At 34.0% G+C, this 17,813-nt stretch overlaps 2 protein-coding genes across 4 annotated transcripts; both read left to right on the top strand.

Moving 5' to 3' along the window:
* The first annotated feature begins 956 nt into the window (after positions 1–956).
* Positions 957–4,259, top strand: LOC110821444 (LYR motif protein). 3 transcript variants are annotated; one of them, XM_088219744.1, is made up of 2 exons: positions 957–1,759; positions 4,048–4,259. In XM_088219744.1, the coding sequence occupies exons 1-2, from the start codon at positions 1,078–1,080 to the stop codon at positions 4,113–4,115; spliced, it is 750 nt and encodes a 249-aa protein (XP_088075870.1). In that variant the 5' UTR covers positions 957–1,077; the 3' UTR covers positions 4,116–4,259. The 3 variants fall into 3 exon arrangements, with proteins under 3 accessions (XP_088075870.1, XP_088075869.1, XP_088075868.1); XM_088219743.1 differs by lacking the exon at positions 4,048–4,259 and adding an exon at positions 3,077–3,569 and having other exon boundaries at positions 958–1,759; XM_088219742.1 differs by lacking the exon at positions 4,048–4,259 and adding an exon at positions 3,074–3,569 and having other exon boundaries at positions 958–1,759.
* Positions 4,260–7,227: 2,968 nt separating this feature from the next.
* LOC110821424 (Plant invertase/pectin methylesterase inhibitor superfamily protein) lies at positions 7,228–8,527 on the top strand. The gene has a single exon (XM_022051271.2). The coding sequence runs from the start codon at positions 7,689–7,691 to the stop codon at positions 8,268–8,270; it is 582 nt and encodes a 193-aa protein (XP_021906963.1). The 5' UTR covers positions 7,228–7,688; the 3' UTR covers positions 8,271–8,527.
* Positions 8,528–17,813: the final 9,286 nt, after the last annotated feature.

Genomic DNA, 17,813 nt, shown 5'->3' with positions numbered 1-17,813 from the left:
AAAATAATATAAAATTAAAATTAAAAAAAATAATAATAGAATCAGACTTAAAAGAAGGCAGACAAAGGAGAATGTATTTAATTTTCCCCTAATCCTATTTAATTAAAAAAAATATAATTATGATTTGAACCAAGATTTTTTAACCACAAGTTTGATTATTATATACTAATTATAACATGACTAATAATATTTATTATATTATTTGAATTATAAATCGGAACTGTTTTAGTTTTACTTTAAAAGTTATTATGACGTCATATTTAATCAATAAGGCAATAAGATATTAAGAAAATAATAATTAATTATTACGTGATTGATATTTATTATACTGTTCAATTTACTAAATTTGTATTATTTTATAACTGTAATTACTGAAAAATTGTAATCCAATATAGATTATGATGTCATAAATAATAATTACAATGTTTGGTATCATTAAAGTTACTTTAAAATCACATATATATTATTTTATATTTTATAATTTATTCTTTATTCTCAATTTAAAAAATAAAATTTATTTTATTAATTAAAAAATTTATATAGAAAAACATATCATAAATACAAATTTAATATAATTTTTATTTTTTAAATTGAGAATAAAGAATAAATTATAAAATATAATATAATATATATGTGATTTTATTAATTAAAATAATTACATGTAACATAGTATATATTTAATTAATATTTACATATTAATGCATATATTTTAGAACAAATCAAACAGATAAGAATGTTATAATTATAACTCATTATTATTAACTATTAATTATTAATCTAATATTTTTGTTAAAATTTAATATTTTAATTTAATTTTTATATAATATAAAAATAATATATATTACGTCACATTATAAAAATAATAAATTTTTAAAATTTGTGATGACTCTGCTCCCGGTTTTTTCTTTTTTAACTGTACAGTAGAAGCTACTAAGCTTTAACTGACACCGGCTCAGTATAAAACCAAACTCGAGAAGAACAAGACCTCCATTAAAGTATGCAGAAAGAGAAGCCTATGAATCCAGCTAAAAAGTTTCATGTCTGTCCGTAATCGAATTCAATTTGGCAATCACTTCCATGTCTCACAAGCCCCTTGATTCGCGCAACTCCATTGACTCCTGTACTCTGCATCTCCATTCATGGCGACCTTTCTATCAACCCCCTTCCAAAACCCTAGACTCTGATTCCCCCAATCGATTTCATTCCACCAAACGCCCATGCCTCTCCGATCGCGCCACCTCATTCTCCGTTGACGCGATTGACTTCTCCAAGCTTTCCCTCCTCGATGATGATACTAACAGCATCGGCAAGCCCGTCTCTGCTCGAGTCCGTTTCATCGCCAGGAAACGACGCCGTCGAGGGTCGCGTTCGGTCTCGGGACGGAGCAGTGATCGGAGTGGCACTCGCAGGTGCTGCTCTGTGGGGGCCTCTGGGGCGCACGCTACCTGCTCCGACTTCCCCATCGCAGTGGGAACTGATTCTAGTGGGGAGCTGTTCGGTAATGTTGGGGATGCCAACTGGGCTTCCGATGTGAGCGAGGCGCGGTCAAGGAGGGAGAGGGATGGTGGTGGAAGTGGCGAAAAGGAAAACATTGGTGGTGGTGCGTTCGGGCAATTTGGCGGGTTCGATGCACAGGGCAATGAGTCCGGGTATGGAAGCGAACCTGGGTACCGTGGAGATGCGGAGTTTGGGTATGGAGATGAGTTTGACGAAGAGGAGGATGATGCTAGGTTGTTGTTTTGGGGTGGCAAATTTGAAGGTACAATTTCCTCGAGTTTGGTTTGTCTTGTTTGATCAACTGGACTCCCATTTCCCATTTGTGTATTGAAATTTAGCCTTAAGATATTTCAGAGCCTGCTCGGAGCTTTTTTTTCATACATTTGGTAATGTTGGATTTGATTAGACTTGAACTTTAATCTTATCAAAGAAGCTAGATTGTTCATGGAATCTCAATCAGTTTGGATATACTTGTTTAGGCTATGTTAGTTGGATCTAGCTTCTTAAGAAAGTGAAGTGTTTATGGTATAGGATTAAATTACTATATAAGAACAAAACCATTTGGTTGGAAAATGAAAATGGAAGGATAATCTAGCTTGTTGGACATGGCAAAACAGTCTTTATTGTAGGACAAGTATAGGGGATTACTAATTGTGCTGAGACTACTTTCTGAGATCCTCCATATTTGCGGCCTGCATTCAGCATGTTGCCCACGGACATCAGCATAAAACTACATTCCATATGTTTAGTAGGCTATATGTGCTTAATACTGACTTGTTAGGACAATGGGTATGAACTAACACCGAATGTTTGGTAGATCTTTTCTCTTAGGTTTTCCAAGTTGCTGCTATTTAAGTAGTGTTCATCACTTTACCAACAGTGAGTGATGAATTGTCAGATGTTTGTGGGTTATTGTCCCAGGATTATATCTTGTAAAAGGCATCTAACTTTTAGGGAGTTAGTGTGTCTTTCAAGAATTCCTAAATAACCAACATAGCATAGAGAATCCATATAAAGAGAGGGTTATTTAGTTGATGTTTATTTGTCCTTCTTGTCATCTTTTGGGGTTCATAATATTTTCAAATCCTACTTAGTGCCCTTTCCCCTATGATGCCCAAAGATAAACACGGGATTGCTCATCTTGTGTCACTCACATACAATTGTGCTGTATATAAGTCATAATGAGGTCCTGAAAGTTGGTTTCTTGAACTGGTAAATGGTTTTTCCTGTATGTGTGGGGAAGAAAAAATTGAAAGGCAAATATACATGTAGAAAAGATGGAGCAAGAAAAGTTGGATATTTGAGATGCGAAATTGCCATTTAGCCACTTTTGAATTGGTGGCTTTTTTTTTTATTAGCTCTATAGGACATGGAGATGGAGTTGAACTCCTGACCACAAGCACCATCCTGGAGTTCTCTGCCATTGAGCTACAAACTCTTAGGCAAAGTGGTGGCAATTTTGTGATATGGTGATAAGAATTTAAGTGTTAGTTGTTAGGTTTCTGATTTACCAGGGGTGAAACTTTTAATGTGAATACACAGTTCATGACAAATCTGATTTGCCTTTTCCTTGCAGCAGATACAGATTCTAAAATGGAGATGGTTGGGGAGAACACATTCGCTGATCAAAAGTCTCATTACAGATGCCGTCGCAAGAAACACGATTACAGGATGGTTGATGATTCACTGAGATAGGGAATCTTTGGTGACACTTTTGTAAACCCGGTATAGGTATTCGATTAGCAAGCTTTGATTTGTTAAAAAATAATGATGAAAATTTGTTAGAAGTCTCTGCAGGCATGTATAAAGACACCATATTCTCCCTTCTCCCCACAATTAAAATCTGGATGGGGATTGAGTATACGGCCTGGTTGTCCAATATTATATGGATTACACAAAAGAATGTGTAATATTCATATTGTGTTACAAGAAAGAAATGTAAACTGCAGAAGAAATACTAGTTAATTTCTCAAGAATGCTGGATACTTTATAACTGTTACTGAATCTCTATATTGATGACATGTTGAGGTTGTCTCACTGAACTTGTATAGGAAGTGTTGAAATTCCGTGTATTACTTGTCGTTTCTCGAACAGATTCTTCGATGTTCTTTTTATTGTCATGCTTTATACTATATTCGATTATGTGTAATCTTATCGTGTAGTCGACTCCATGTGGCTTCCCTATTAGTTTGGATGTGTAAAATCATAATATTTTTTTCTCAAAACTCACCCTGAATCTAAACTTATTCTCATTCTATTTCTTAGTATAGATACATGTATTTTTTATCTTTTTATTCATGAATTATTTATTTTTATTATTAGTGTATTAAATATATTGTTACGACAAGCATTTATTGTAATAAATATAATAAAAATAATTAAATATTATTGGTTACCGCGAAAATAATTTAGAAAATCTATTGTCAATTTGTTTAAATAATATGTCTTTAGAAACTTGCATGTAAGTATAGTCATTTAGGCTTCCAAAACGACATCGTTTCGTAATTCGATCACCAAACACCGACCAAAACATTATCGTACTCTTTTCAGTTGCAGAATCGGCTCGGGAAGAATCAAGTCGAGAACAGAGAGAGAGAGAAAGAGATGGCGAGAGCTGAAGTACTGAGTGCGTACAGATCTGTGCTGAGAGCGACCCGGAAGTCGTTCGCCGGAGACGAGCCTATGCTGAAGGCGTCGGCAGCTGAGGCCCGCAAGAAATTCGATGAGAATCGTCATGTGATGTCGGAGAATGACATCAATAGGCTGCTGGAAGAGGCACGCGAAGCCTCCCATTTCATCTCCACCATGATCGTCCAGGCCAAGCTCAATGAACGTGGCGGTTACGGTATTTTCACTTTCATATCGATCTTTTTAATCTCCCAAAATTTCCTTTGGACGAAGAATGCTTAGATTTTCTGGTTTGCACACCATCTGTTCGATCAATTGTCTTTCTCGTGAAAAATATCCGTTTTCTTTTTACTTGAACATTGAAACTTCTCAATTTTTACGTTAGCATTTCATTTTATGACCGAATTTTGTAAATTTGAACGTTACAACGTTTAAGATAGATGAGTAGTTGCTGTTGGTTGACATAACGTGGCAAATGTTGGGATTTGCAGAGGTGAAACCGAGTAAAGAGCATGCGGGAGCAACGCTTGAAGTTCCTTCAGAGGAAATGCTTAAAAAATCTGTATGATTTGTGATTTCTTTTTGTAACGATCTGGGGAATTTTCCTGCACTTTCTCATCTTTCACTAGGATCTTCACTTTGTTGTTCAGAACATAAATTCACAGAATATGCATTACGCTATCTGAATGAGTATACTTGTTTTTTATAATTTTTCTTTTACATTATCACTAGTATTACCTAGCTCCTTTGTATTTTTAGTTTATTATTTCATTACTCAATTCAGATAACACTAGTGGGATTAACTTATTTCTGATTCTTCTGTTGTTTATGCTCTTATTTTGTTTGGTTCTTTTATATTACAACCATAAATTCTCGAAGATATTCTTAATATGTAAATTAGATCAAGATTTTTGTATATAAATCAATTCTACTCCCGCCTTGATTGCTTAGAAATGATTTTTTCTTCTTACTTCACTGGGTAGGAAGGGAGAGTTTATCTAGTCTGAAATAAAAAGAAAATAAGAATACTCTCCTCATTTCAAATTTATTTATACTATATTCTTATCCCTATTCGGTAGTCTTAGTATTTTGAACAAAATATGTTAAAAGGCAATTCAGGTGGGCATGAGAATCATCATCTTTAGCATCATCCTTTTTTTTGGTGAGAGAAGGTATATGTTAAAAGGCATTTAGGGGATGACAACTAATAAGAAAAAATTTAGGATTATGTCTGAAATGTTACTGAGGCCCTCTAAGTCGTCAGAAGAAAGAGACCGAGGTTTTGAATCATAAATATCTCTCTACTGAAGGGAAAACTAAGCATTCAAAAATCTTTCTGTTTTCCTTTTTCCCCTTCGAGATTACCCACATGGCAGCCAGTATAAATGAGATACCCTGCCAAGCATGGATATTTTTACCCGCGGAACCTACCATCATCACCTAACTCAATCCAAGGAACTGAAGAACAACACACTGAAGCTGAGGAACAAAGGGCACTGTTAAAGAAGACGATCTGACATCCTCCTTCTTTTCTTTCTGTGATTTCATGCTTTCTGTCTTTTCTTGTGACGTACATATCTGGCAATCGACAAGTAATTAATAAAAGATAAGTTCTTGATTTTGTTCAAAATAACACCCAACAAATAACACAAAAAATCAAATCAACCCAACAAACTGAGTTTAGAAAAGCCAGATGCTTTCTCTTGTGTTTTTCTTTGGCTCAGGTTCGAGCCTTTCTGAAGTCCTTCAGGAATAAGCCAAAGAAAAAGAAAGTAAATCAACCAAATTTTTATTATTTACTAAAAAATCTGCTATTGGATTCTGAAACAAAATCCCTGAGCCTAGAGAAAGAAAAACTATCCATGGATAAAGGTTGACCACCGAAGCTATCACTCAGTGACGAAGTGTTCCTTTCTTCTAATAGGGAGGTTACAAGTTCATACATACCTGTGATAATAGTTCATTCTTTTAGTTTACCTGTAGAAAGAGAATATTGCTCTGTTTATATTTTGGTTTGTTACAGTGATGTACTCACCTTCAGAGGCTTCCAATGGGAAGGAAGCTCCAGGTAAGTCTAAAGCACTTTTAGGACTTCGGATGAGAAAGACATCTACACTACCTTTTATCGACAACCAGCTGACCTAACAGATGATTGACTGTGTCTACTGTAGCTATAGCTCAAAACCTAATATGAGAGAGTGAATGAGAACTTGAACATCCGAAAATTGCTACGCTATGATCTCTTCCGGCCCTTTCATTCATTAAAAAGAAGTACAAAACTTTAATTTGTTCTTAGGTATTAGGTTACAAAATAAATTACCAAAACTTGTCATCTGTTAGAACCGAGGAGACTCACTTCATTTCCCTGTAAAAAGACCTTCATAAAGTCACTAAAAAACGTTGGACAGCTGGTATAATGGTGCATTCACTGCAGTCATGTGATGAAGATCATTGATTCAACATAGTCATGTGAAATTTAACCCAGTATAGAACGCTTTCTTTTTAAGCCACTCTTCTATCTTTGGCTGCCAAACATTACCCACCTCTGACCTTCCCCCCAGGAATAGTACTCTTGCCTAAGTGTTTAATTTCTCCCCCCTTGACTCTCTGCTGCTACAATATACAGATACTAAAAAATATATACGAAGATCACAATTCTTCCCATCAATCCATCCATCAACCCATGTTATTATCTTCTCCATTACTTTTTAATAATCTGTCCTCATTTTCTCATTTAAGTCCCATCATTATTATTATATACCATTTACATATAGATTGATGGATATCCGGATATGTATGTATATGCACAAACAGATAATAGACAAAGAAAGAACTGCCGGCCATTAATATATATAATATTATATGTCACTATAATGATGCTAAAGCTTATTTGCTTTATAATGATATATCTTACACGCCTGGGGTAATTAGTTGTATGATTGTTTTACGCAATCATAATTCATCCCAACTAACAGTCTGAAATCAATATTTTCTGCATAACTGATTTAATTGACTAAAAGAAGCATAATTAGTTGTATTGATTTAGTTGGGATTAACCCGGAAATTTTATCAGTCATTTGCAGAAAATTTTACAAAATTATCTCCCCCATTTTTTTTTTCTCTTTATTTTGTTTGCCATACATTATATTTATATATATGTATTGTGCTATATGTATCACGATACATGTATACATATATATTGTAATTATTAAAAAGATGATACTGATACCTAACAGGTCTCATCAGAAACCCATGAGAAAGTCACCTGCCCATTCAAGAATCACATGTTCCTCTTCAATTCATCTCGTTATAAAACCCCTAGTTCATTGCATTATTGCACACACCAGACTCTTGCTTTTTGTGGATAGCCAGCTAGCCAGCCTTCTTTCTCCCAACTCAGCCAAAAAGCTTATTCCTTTACAAAAACCCATTCATCTAAATCAAAAACGAACCTTAAGTTTGCAGGAGATAACGTATACATGCACACCCGAGGTTTCTCATTAACCATCTATTAACTTTCTTTTTTCTTTTCGGCCTGCACTTGGAGCTCAATTGGGTTTGAAATGGGAGCCATGAAACTCAATGGTATAGTGACATTTTCAATTGCGTTGTTATTGATGGTAAGCTTGGAGGGATCAGCATCTGGAAATTCTAACAGTTATGTTCGAGATGCTTGCAGTGTTACGCAGTATCAGGCGCTATGCATAAAGTCATTAGCATCATTTTCTAGAGTTGCAAAGAACAGCCCGAGCAAGTGGGCACGTGCAGGCGTGTCAGTGACAATAACCGAATCCAAGAGTGTGGCTCGCTACCTGTACAGGCTCAGCAAGAGCAAGCACATAAGAGGGAGAAACCGTGTTGCAGTCTTCGATTGCATAGAGTGCTTTGGAGATGCAATCGACCTGCTGCATAGGTCGCTTGGGATACTGAGGAAGCTAAGCGCAAGGAATTTTGACGCGCAGATGAGCGATCTAACAACATGGTTGAGTGCAGCTCTAACTGATACAGACACTTGCTTGGATGGTTTTGAGGGCCAAACGAAGAGCAGATACTTGAAACTACTCCGAATCAAGACTCTGAATGCGACTTACATTACCAGTAACGCTCTGGCTCTTGTTAACAAACTCGCAACCACTGGTTTGTGATGATCTCCCCTGAGCCAAATTTATCGTCTTACATATACATAAGATATAATCTCGTTTTCTCGTGAGCTTAACCTAATTGGTCGAGCCTTCGAGTTTATATGTCAGCAAAAATATAATAATATATCTATCTGGATATGTATTAGTTTCATGCGTGTCGTAAATAGGACGATAATAAGTTAGTAAAAAGTCCTAATACAGACAGAATAAGTAGTTTGCTGTGAATTATATATTATATACACGATTGCATTAGAATGTCATGCAATATATCTACTTATAATATTTGCTTTTCATAATTTTACAACTTGGGTTGCTTTTCTTTTGATATGCCCGAGTATTATATTGCATCTCTGTGTGTGTGTGTGTGTATATATGTCGTCTGCCAGAAAAGAAACTCAGTCGACTACCTTATTTCTTGTTGCTTCCTATTTTCTTGAACTTTACTGTTCAAATTAATGTGGAACAGTTTCTAAACGTGTGATTGATTAAATCTTAACCTTAAAGATAAGGAAGACTAAGACAGAGTTATTGCTACTTCATTTCTATATTATAATATGATATAATTACGTGCAAAAAAATTACATATAGATTTACTTTTAGTTTTTAATTTTTTTAAAATAAATTTTACATTTATACTGAATAAATTGAAAACAATTTTCTTTTTATAAAATAATTTTTTTAAAATTTTTTTTAAACAATAAAAAATTTAAATTAAATCTTTAACATGTCGTGACTATTTTAATTAAAAAATGTAATTATTAAAAAATATATTAATAAATTAAATTTTAATTTTATTAAATTAAATATTATTGAACTGTCATTTTTAATTTATAATATATTTATAAAATAATAAAATTTTATATTTTTATTAAATTTCAAACTAATGATCTTGAAAAGAATAGTTCGTGTTTTATTAGTTATACGAAACTTTAAATTCGTAAAATTAGGCCTTTGACCTCTCAGCAGGAGACACGAGTTGGTGTTCTAAATTGGCGACGAGCCCAAATAAACATAAACACAGTGGTTCAGTGATAATTAATATAACTGAATATATTAATTATATAATTAATTAGTTAATCAAGATTTATTAATCGAAGATTAAGAATGAATATTCTGAAAAGGACAAAAAGACAAGTGATTACGAGGGATGATTTGGTAACTAATCAAACTTAAATTAATCAAATTAACCCTTTTTTTTTCTTTTTTAATTACCCAAAAAATATTATTTAAAAAAAAAAATAGGGATATAAATATTACAAAAGGGCGGGAAACGTGGGAAATAATACACCGCCACGTGGATGGCAGAGCGTCAACGTCGCTTGATAAGGAATACTCCTACGACGTGCGATCCAAGTTCTGTCATAACTGGGCCCCACTCCCACTCTCTTTTTTTTTTCTTAATAAAATTAATAAGAAGATAAATTATTTATTTAATCTCTAAATTATATATTTTTTATTTTTATTTTTAATTTAATACATTTAATATCCAATAAAAAATTATAAGAGAAGGAATAATAATATATTAATTAATTAATTTTAGGAGTAGATAGTTGGAGGCATGCATGGATTTGTAGGTAGCAAATCAGGAATATATATATATATATATATGTATGTATGTACAAAGTACGTATAATGAAACCAAATTGGCAGGGAAGAATATTTATAAATCAAATTCAATACATAAAATATTATATGATTATAATATAAATATATACATGTATGCGCAAGTTCAAGTTACGTAATGATAAATTTAGTATTGATTAATTATGTTAGTTATATGGATCAAGGCGGCTTACAGGTTGTTTTGACTTGTAAGCATATATATATATATATATATATATGAATGTTGCAAAAATAAATAAAAAGTTATATATATATATATATATACACAATTTTTTTGGTTTTGACCAAAAGTAAAATTAGTAGATTTTACTCTTATGTGTTCAAATTAATTTTTTTTGTCCAACATTTTGATGTATGGATACTTTTATTTTTACTAAGTATATAATTAATATGTGAGGTATATTATAGGAGAAATAAATTGCAATTTCTATATGTATGTATGTTAAAACTTAGTTTCATGATTAATAAAATGCCATTGCTCCATGAAGTTCATATGAGTAATTAATACGAGTTATTTTTGTCATGTATATAGAGAGGCTTGGCCATATATTATATACGAGAGAGTTGCTTCTAGGGATCGGACTTCATTCGAGGATTGGACTTTCTTTAAGTTTAGCCGTAGGGATCTTGATATTTTTCATTTGTCTTTTTTTTTTTGCAGATGACTTGCTTTTATTTGCCGAAATCTATATTAATCAGTGAGGGTATTCAAAATTATGTGAATTCCTTCTACAGTAACTCTAATCGAAAGATCAACCTCACATAAATTATGAATTTTTCTTTAAAATAATGTATTAACTCAGACTACTTGAAACTTCAACGAACTGAGCACAATTCCACAAGCTATGAACTTGGGTAAAAATCTTAGAGTTCATCTCATATGTTTAATTATTAGTAAGAGATAGATGTATCAGAATTTTATCGAGCGTCTCAAAAAAAGACTCGTCGGTTAGCAGTTTTCCAACATGTTTATAGGCTAGACATGCTGTACTTGCAAAATTGATTATGTCCATTATATCTTATCATACTGTGCATATTGCATAGCTCTTCCAATGTATCACTAAGTACATAAACAAACTTATTAGATATTTTATATGAAGTTCTAGGTTGGGACATCCTAATATTAATCTAATTAGTTGGTATCAAGTTTGTTAAGCCAAGGAGTTAGAGGGCTTGGGGATATGGAGCGCATTAAAATAAAGTCACAAGATATTTCTTATGAAGCAATGTCTCATCAAGGAACCTTATAGTTTTTGGGTTTAAGCACTTAAAGCTAAATATTTTTTCATAATAACAATCGGTAATTGATGATTTATCTTTTCGTGGCTCTGTTACTCAGAAACATCTCTTCAGGGATTTCTACTTCCTTAAGAGTGGAATTAGATGAGATATCAACAATGACACTGTATTAATTTTTTTTTTAATTTTAAAGATCTTTATATGAATGATAGACCGCTGATCCATCTTATATAGATCTTAATCTTGATGATCATTTAGATAAAACAACAATATAATATACTTCCCCTAATAAGGTGCAAAAATGAAAGTAATTTACTAATATTTTTTCCTACATGATACGCTTGCAAACTGCCTTTTTCACTGCACTTCCTAGCGGTTCCCGAGTTTCTAGGAGTTTTTGCTGTAAAAATAAAAAACACGCATCACGTATTCTAAAATACCCCAAAAAGATAAAAAATAAGCATTTTTAAATTTTCAGCCAGTTTAGAGTTCTGGCACGATGCCGCCACCATCGTACTCTGGTGCCAGCTCCGCCACCCACGGTGGCGTCTCCTCTCGGTCTGGCTGGTTTCACCCGGTTTTGTATGAAAACCTACAAACAATGAGGTTAGGCGGGCCTGTTGACCTAAAAAGGAAAAAATCGAAGCATTATCGATCGGGGAGGGGAAGGGGGATTTATGGTGCGGTGACTCTGCCATTCCTCTCTCATGGCTGAGGATTCTCTTCGGTCGACCTGCACCAGAAAAGGGTTAGGGACACAACGGTCAAAAGATCAAAGTGAACAGAAAATGGGATCGAGCTCACCAGAGCAGTTTTTGGGTCGCGGTCGCGATAGCTTGGCTAAGCTCCGCTCTCAGTTTTTGGCTCTGATATGAGTGTGGGGAGGCTTAAAATCAGATTCTGAAGTAAAAAGGGGAAAAAACTTACCTCTCCGGTGTCGGCGGTGCTCCGGTGCAACAGCGACGACGATTGGTTTTTCTTCCAGTCGCCTTCTTCTTCTTCTTCTCCGGCGGGGACAAGTGCGACTAGGGTTAAGGTTTTCTAAGATGCGATGTTTATATACATTTTCCACACCGATCTGGGTCGTCCATGAAGGGACATATGGCCCATTCCCCGCCGTTGGATAGCTCTTATTTGGAGAATTAATCTGGATCACACGATCTGATTAAATCTACCCGTTCGATCGTCTTGAAGAAGAAACGGATCTGGGTCGTCCATGTGTGCGAGAGGAGATCTAGGCAATTGGATCTGTTGGCACGTGGATCGCCCTCGTTGTTTCCCGCGTGGACACGTTTTCACGTGTTTGCCACGTGGTGCATGTCGACCGGCCGCGCTGTGTGATTAAATTTTATTATTTTCACTTTTACCTTAATTTTTTAGATTTTTTTTTAAATAGATCCTTTCTTATTTGTACTTTAACATTGATTTTTGAAAATATTTTCAAATACATCCAAAACAAAATTTTCTTAAAAATTTATTTTTTTATTATGATTTAACTATCTCGGGCCTAAATTTATTTTCTTAAAAATTTATTTTTTTATTATGATTTAACTATTTCCGACCTAAATTTTGGACCCGGGTGTTACAAAACTATCCAGAGACTCCCTATTCCTGAAAGAGTTCATTATGTGCATGATGATATCGGATCGTCATAAAATATTCTCTCCTATAAAAATTAAAATTTATTTTTATAACAACATTCAGAAATACGGTATTCAAAACTAATTTTTGTTAAATCTAATTAGTCTAATTAATCCGGTGAAAAGTAAATTACCCCACCGTGTTAAATTAGTAGGGTGGGGCCAACGGAATTTGGAATACTAAAATTCGATTTTGACTTTTTAGTTTCTAATGAACTTTCCACTTTTAAACTTTTTAAATTACAACACAAACCACATCCCTCCCTTCCTAACTTTTCAACTATTAAAAAAACTTACCACGGTTAATTCAGTCACTGTAAAAAAATATTTCACTCCAAAACTGCAGCTAAAATAATTACTTACTAAAATATTTTTCTTAAAAACAAGTTTATAAGTCATAATTGCAAATTGTACCAAACTCCATTACAAACAAACCTAATGCTTTATCTTTTTACCTTTGCTTAGTTTACATATCAATTACTATATATATATATATATGTATATATGTGTGTATGTATATAATAATTTATGCACATTTCTTTGTAAACCTATCATTTTAACCATAAAAAGATTTGTTTAACTAATTATTTAAATTTAATTTGATACGATCGAAGTACAAATCATAAATTTTACTACAATTTACCAGATATTTCATTTATAATTTCGCCTTTTAACTTAACTATGTTAATAATTAAATAAAAATCAATTAAATTAAACTTTATAAAATTATGTACGTACTTTTTCTTGTTCGTTTAAATCAAAAAATTAAACTAAGTAAATACCAATTTAGGCTAAACATAATCGAGGTATAATTTTTTTTTCTTCTCTTTATTGACATTTTTTTTGGATTATCTAAGATTAATGTAATTTTAAAGTTCAAAATTTGATAATATAAAGTAGATGTATATATATATATATATATATATAATAGAGTTAAAAATATTTGAAATGGAGGCTTTGAAGTTACTACGAGAATAAAGGCTAGGCCTATAAGGCATGAGCCATGCCGTAAGAGCAAAGAAACAATTTGCAATTTGACAAGGGACGTTTCACAACACTAACTTTAGCATGAAAGATTGTAGAATGAGATATAAAGCTATAGAGAGACGATAGAAATGAATTGTAACACCTGGTTTTGAAAATTTAGTTCGGGATAATTTAATATTAATGAAATTAATAATTAAAATAATTTAGTTTTTAATTTTTTTAATGAATTTTTGAATAAAATTGGGTTTTGGATGCATTTAAAAATATTTTCAGAATTCAGGATGAAAGTAGAAATAAAGAGTACCAATTTGAAAAGAAATATAAAAAATTGGGATAAAAATAAAAATAATAAAAGTTTAGCCACGTGGACCGCCACGTCAGCAACGCAACAAGTCTCCATGCGTCGCGTGCCAGGGGATCCAACTGCCCAGATCGCATCTTGCGACACGGATGACCTAGATATGTTTCCTCTTTAGGCACGATCGAACGGCTGGATCTGATCAGATCGTGTGGTCCAGAGTAATTCACCAAATAAAAGCGATTCAACAGTTGAGGATGAGCCACGTCTCCTCGAACGGACGACCTATATTTAATGAAGATGAGTATTTAAACTCCTCTTTACAAGAAACCCTAACCTTAGCTGTCATAAAGGAGATTAGAGAAGAAGAAAAAGGGCAGCCGAAAACTGAACCAGTCGCCGGAAAAAGGAGATCGACCACTATCATCGCTGTATCGGAGCCACCGCAGATACCGAAAATGTAACTTTTTTTTTCTTCCACTCGGAATTGAATTTTGCACTTCGCTACACCCATATCGGAGCCAAATGGTCAAAGGGGAGCCGAAAATCGTGAGCAGAGTTCGACCGAACTGCCGCGATTGTAACCCCAAAACTCCTCCGATGAGCCCCTTCTCGTTTTTCATTTTTTCTCGATTTTTTGACCGTCTTGTTCCTTGTTTCATTATGTTGTAGATTAGTTGAAGAAAAGCCTCTACTACAAGAGAGAAACGGCGGAGCTGCTGTAACGTATCCTCCCCCCCCCCCCCTCCTCGGTAAGGTCTCAATTTTTCCATTTTTCGACTGACAGAGGCTCCCTAACCCTATTTTTTACAGGTTTTCATGTAAAACCGGGCAAAATTGACTGAAACGGGCCCAACCGAGGGGAAGCATCGCTGTGGGTGGCGGCGACACCATGCCGGAAGCCTAAACTAGTCAGAAAAAATTAAAAATGCTCATTTCAGCCTTTTTGGGGTATTTTGGGGTACGTGGTGTGTGTTTTTGATTTATGTAGAAAAAAATCCATGGACTCGAAGAATCGCCAGAAGGCGCAATGAAAAGTATTTCGAACACCGATCAGTTATAAAAATCTCTCACATTTTCTTCCTGTTACGATAAATTAAAGTTTAATAACTAATAATTGTGTGTTTTATAAAAATTAGAAATTCTTAAATTAATTACAAGTCACTAGTGGAACCGAAACTGGTCAGTGTATAATTGTCATAACTTTGTTGTTTATTTTCTCCTCTACTGCTTAAAATACTTACTATTACATTGTGCGCTTTAATTTATTAATTTTAATTATGTTCTCGTTTCTTAGTTTATCTACCCATTTTTATCCATATCTGTTGATTTGTTTGCAATAAATATCTTGATCATATCTCTCTTTGTTGTTAATCTATTAATTTATACTGCTTACGTAATTATCGCTCTATTGTTATGTAAATATGGAATGAGTTGGTTGCGTATGATTAGTAGTTGGTGAATAATGTGAATGTGTATGCTAAAGGGCTTATCGGGTGCCCTGGATATGGGTGTACGGACCCGATGCATAGAAAAGATCCTACCGTAGACATTATCGCAGTCAAACAGGACTGAAAAGTCTCATACCGGAAGTGGTTGGAAGTATAGGTTCACCCTCATACTAGACGAGGTATTGAAGCAGTGGTATGTTTGGCACCCATTACCGGACGGGGTATGGGGATGAGCAGGTAAATTGATGAATTGGATATTGGGTCAATGCGTAAAGAGATCCCCATGGACCCCAGAGGGACGGGTAAACAAGTAAGAATGTAAGTTTGCTGTTGTTGTTAATTTAAATGTGTAATAAAGTATTATCCTGGTTATTGTCGTCACAAGTCAGTTTTTGAAAACTCACAATGATAAATATGGAAATAACAGTTTTTATGTTAAATAAATTTTTTTTAAAAGAGACTAATGACTTCATTGGTTGTTTTACGATTTTTAACAACCTTTGATTTTCTATATCAGTATTAAGCATGATATTCTGATAGAGAGGAACCTTCGTAGCTTTTCTCCATTAGCGGGCAATTCCAGACCCTCGGTTCCACACTGCGGGTTAGTACGTACTACACTGATTCAGTAGAACAAGAGACCTATACTGCGATTCAAGCTCAGTCTCAGGTCCTGACAATAGTACGTTGTAGGACTTGCCAATACTGTGACAAAGATCATGGAGACTGACCCTACTATCAACTCAGTAATACATGTCACATATGTAGAAGTGCCCAACACTACGTGAGAGATTGCCTGCAGAATCAAAAATAGGTCAGACCTCTAATCTAGGGTAGAGCCTACACCCTCACCCAATAGGATGTTAAAGGCAATCCGGATGTGATACAGGGTACGTACACTATCTGTAATCACCTTACACATATTTTAATTAATACTGGTGCTTCACATTCTTTTGTTTCACATGCCTTTGCAAAAAATTTGAATGTGTTACCTGAAAATCTAAATTCTATGTTATTTGTGTCTACTCTTGGGAATGAAACACTACTAAGGAATGTCATATATAAAGGTTGTACCGTAAAAATAACATATAGAAAATTAAGTGTAGATTTGATAGTACTAGACACAGGAGATTTTTATGTAATTTAAGGGATAAATTGGTTAGCGACGTATCACACCGCCATTAATTGTTTTCATAAAAAGTTTGTATTCAATCTTTCTAAGGAAGAGTCCTTCACAAATTAATAAAATTTTTAGATATTATCCCTCATGCTAACTGCCTTGTTTATATGATTCTTTAACTCAGTAGTTCTTTTCTACATTAGGCAATCTTAAAAAAAAAAAAGAAATTTGCATTTAAGAGTTTTCTGTAGTTCGATAATTCCCATATATACTTTCTGATGAACTATCTGGACTGTCGATGGATAGAGAAGTTGAATTTGCCATAGATCTTCAGCCTGACACCCAACTCATTTTAGTTGCCTCTTATAGTATGAGTCGTGTTGAGATTAAAAAAATGAGAAAACAGATCAAAGAATTACATGATAGTGAGTTTATCCGACAAAGTATATCTCCCTGCTGAAGTCACGTTTGCAAGAAAAGAGGATGGGTCCTTGAGGTTGTGTATTGAGTACATGGAATTGAACAGGATCATAATTAATAACAAGTACCCCATCCTCAGGATCGATGATTTTTTCTATCACTTACAGTGTGCTTAAGTTTTCTCCAAGATTGGCTTGTGTTTGGGTTACCATTAGGTAAAAATCAGGGTATAATACATCCCCAATATGACCTTCAAAATTCGGTACGGGAACTATGAGTTCCTGATCATGCCATTCGGGTTAACCAATGCACCAACTATTTTTATCGACTTGATGAACAAGATTTTCAGGTAGTTTTTGGATCAGTTTTTCATAGTATTTATCGATGATATCCTGATCTATTCAAAGAGCATAGAGGAATAAGCTCAACACTTGACTCAGGTTTTATAGGTTCTGTAAAGACGTAGAACTTAAATGGAAATAAAGTCATAAATTAAATACGAAAGCGAAAAATAGAGTTAGAGTTTATATTCCTTACACAATAGTTTAGAATACCTAATAGGGATATGAGAATATCCATTCTAAAAGATAAATGGTAATTAAAGCAAAACGAATAAATAAATATTTTAGAACCATCTTCACTAGTACTTGAATGGAGTTTAGGTGGTGAATTACTCACAACCCTCGTGCTGATCGAGATCTAAATTTTGGTCATCTTGATTTGAAATAGTTAATGAATGGGTGAACTACACTAATCCAGTAAGAATAT

The sequence above is a fragment of the Carica papaya genome, chromosome 5 (genome assembly GCF_054855325.1).
Source record: "Carica papaya isolate Zhongbai chromosome 5, ASM5485532v1, whole genome shotgun sequence".
In the NCBI taxonomy this organism is placed as follows: domain Eukaryota; kingdom Viridiplantae; phylum Streptophyta; class Magnoliopsida; order Brassicales; family Caricaceae; genus Carica; species Carica papaya.
This window is presented reverse-complemented; position numbering and strand designations above follow the sequence as displayed.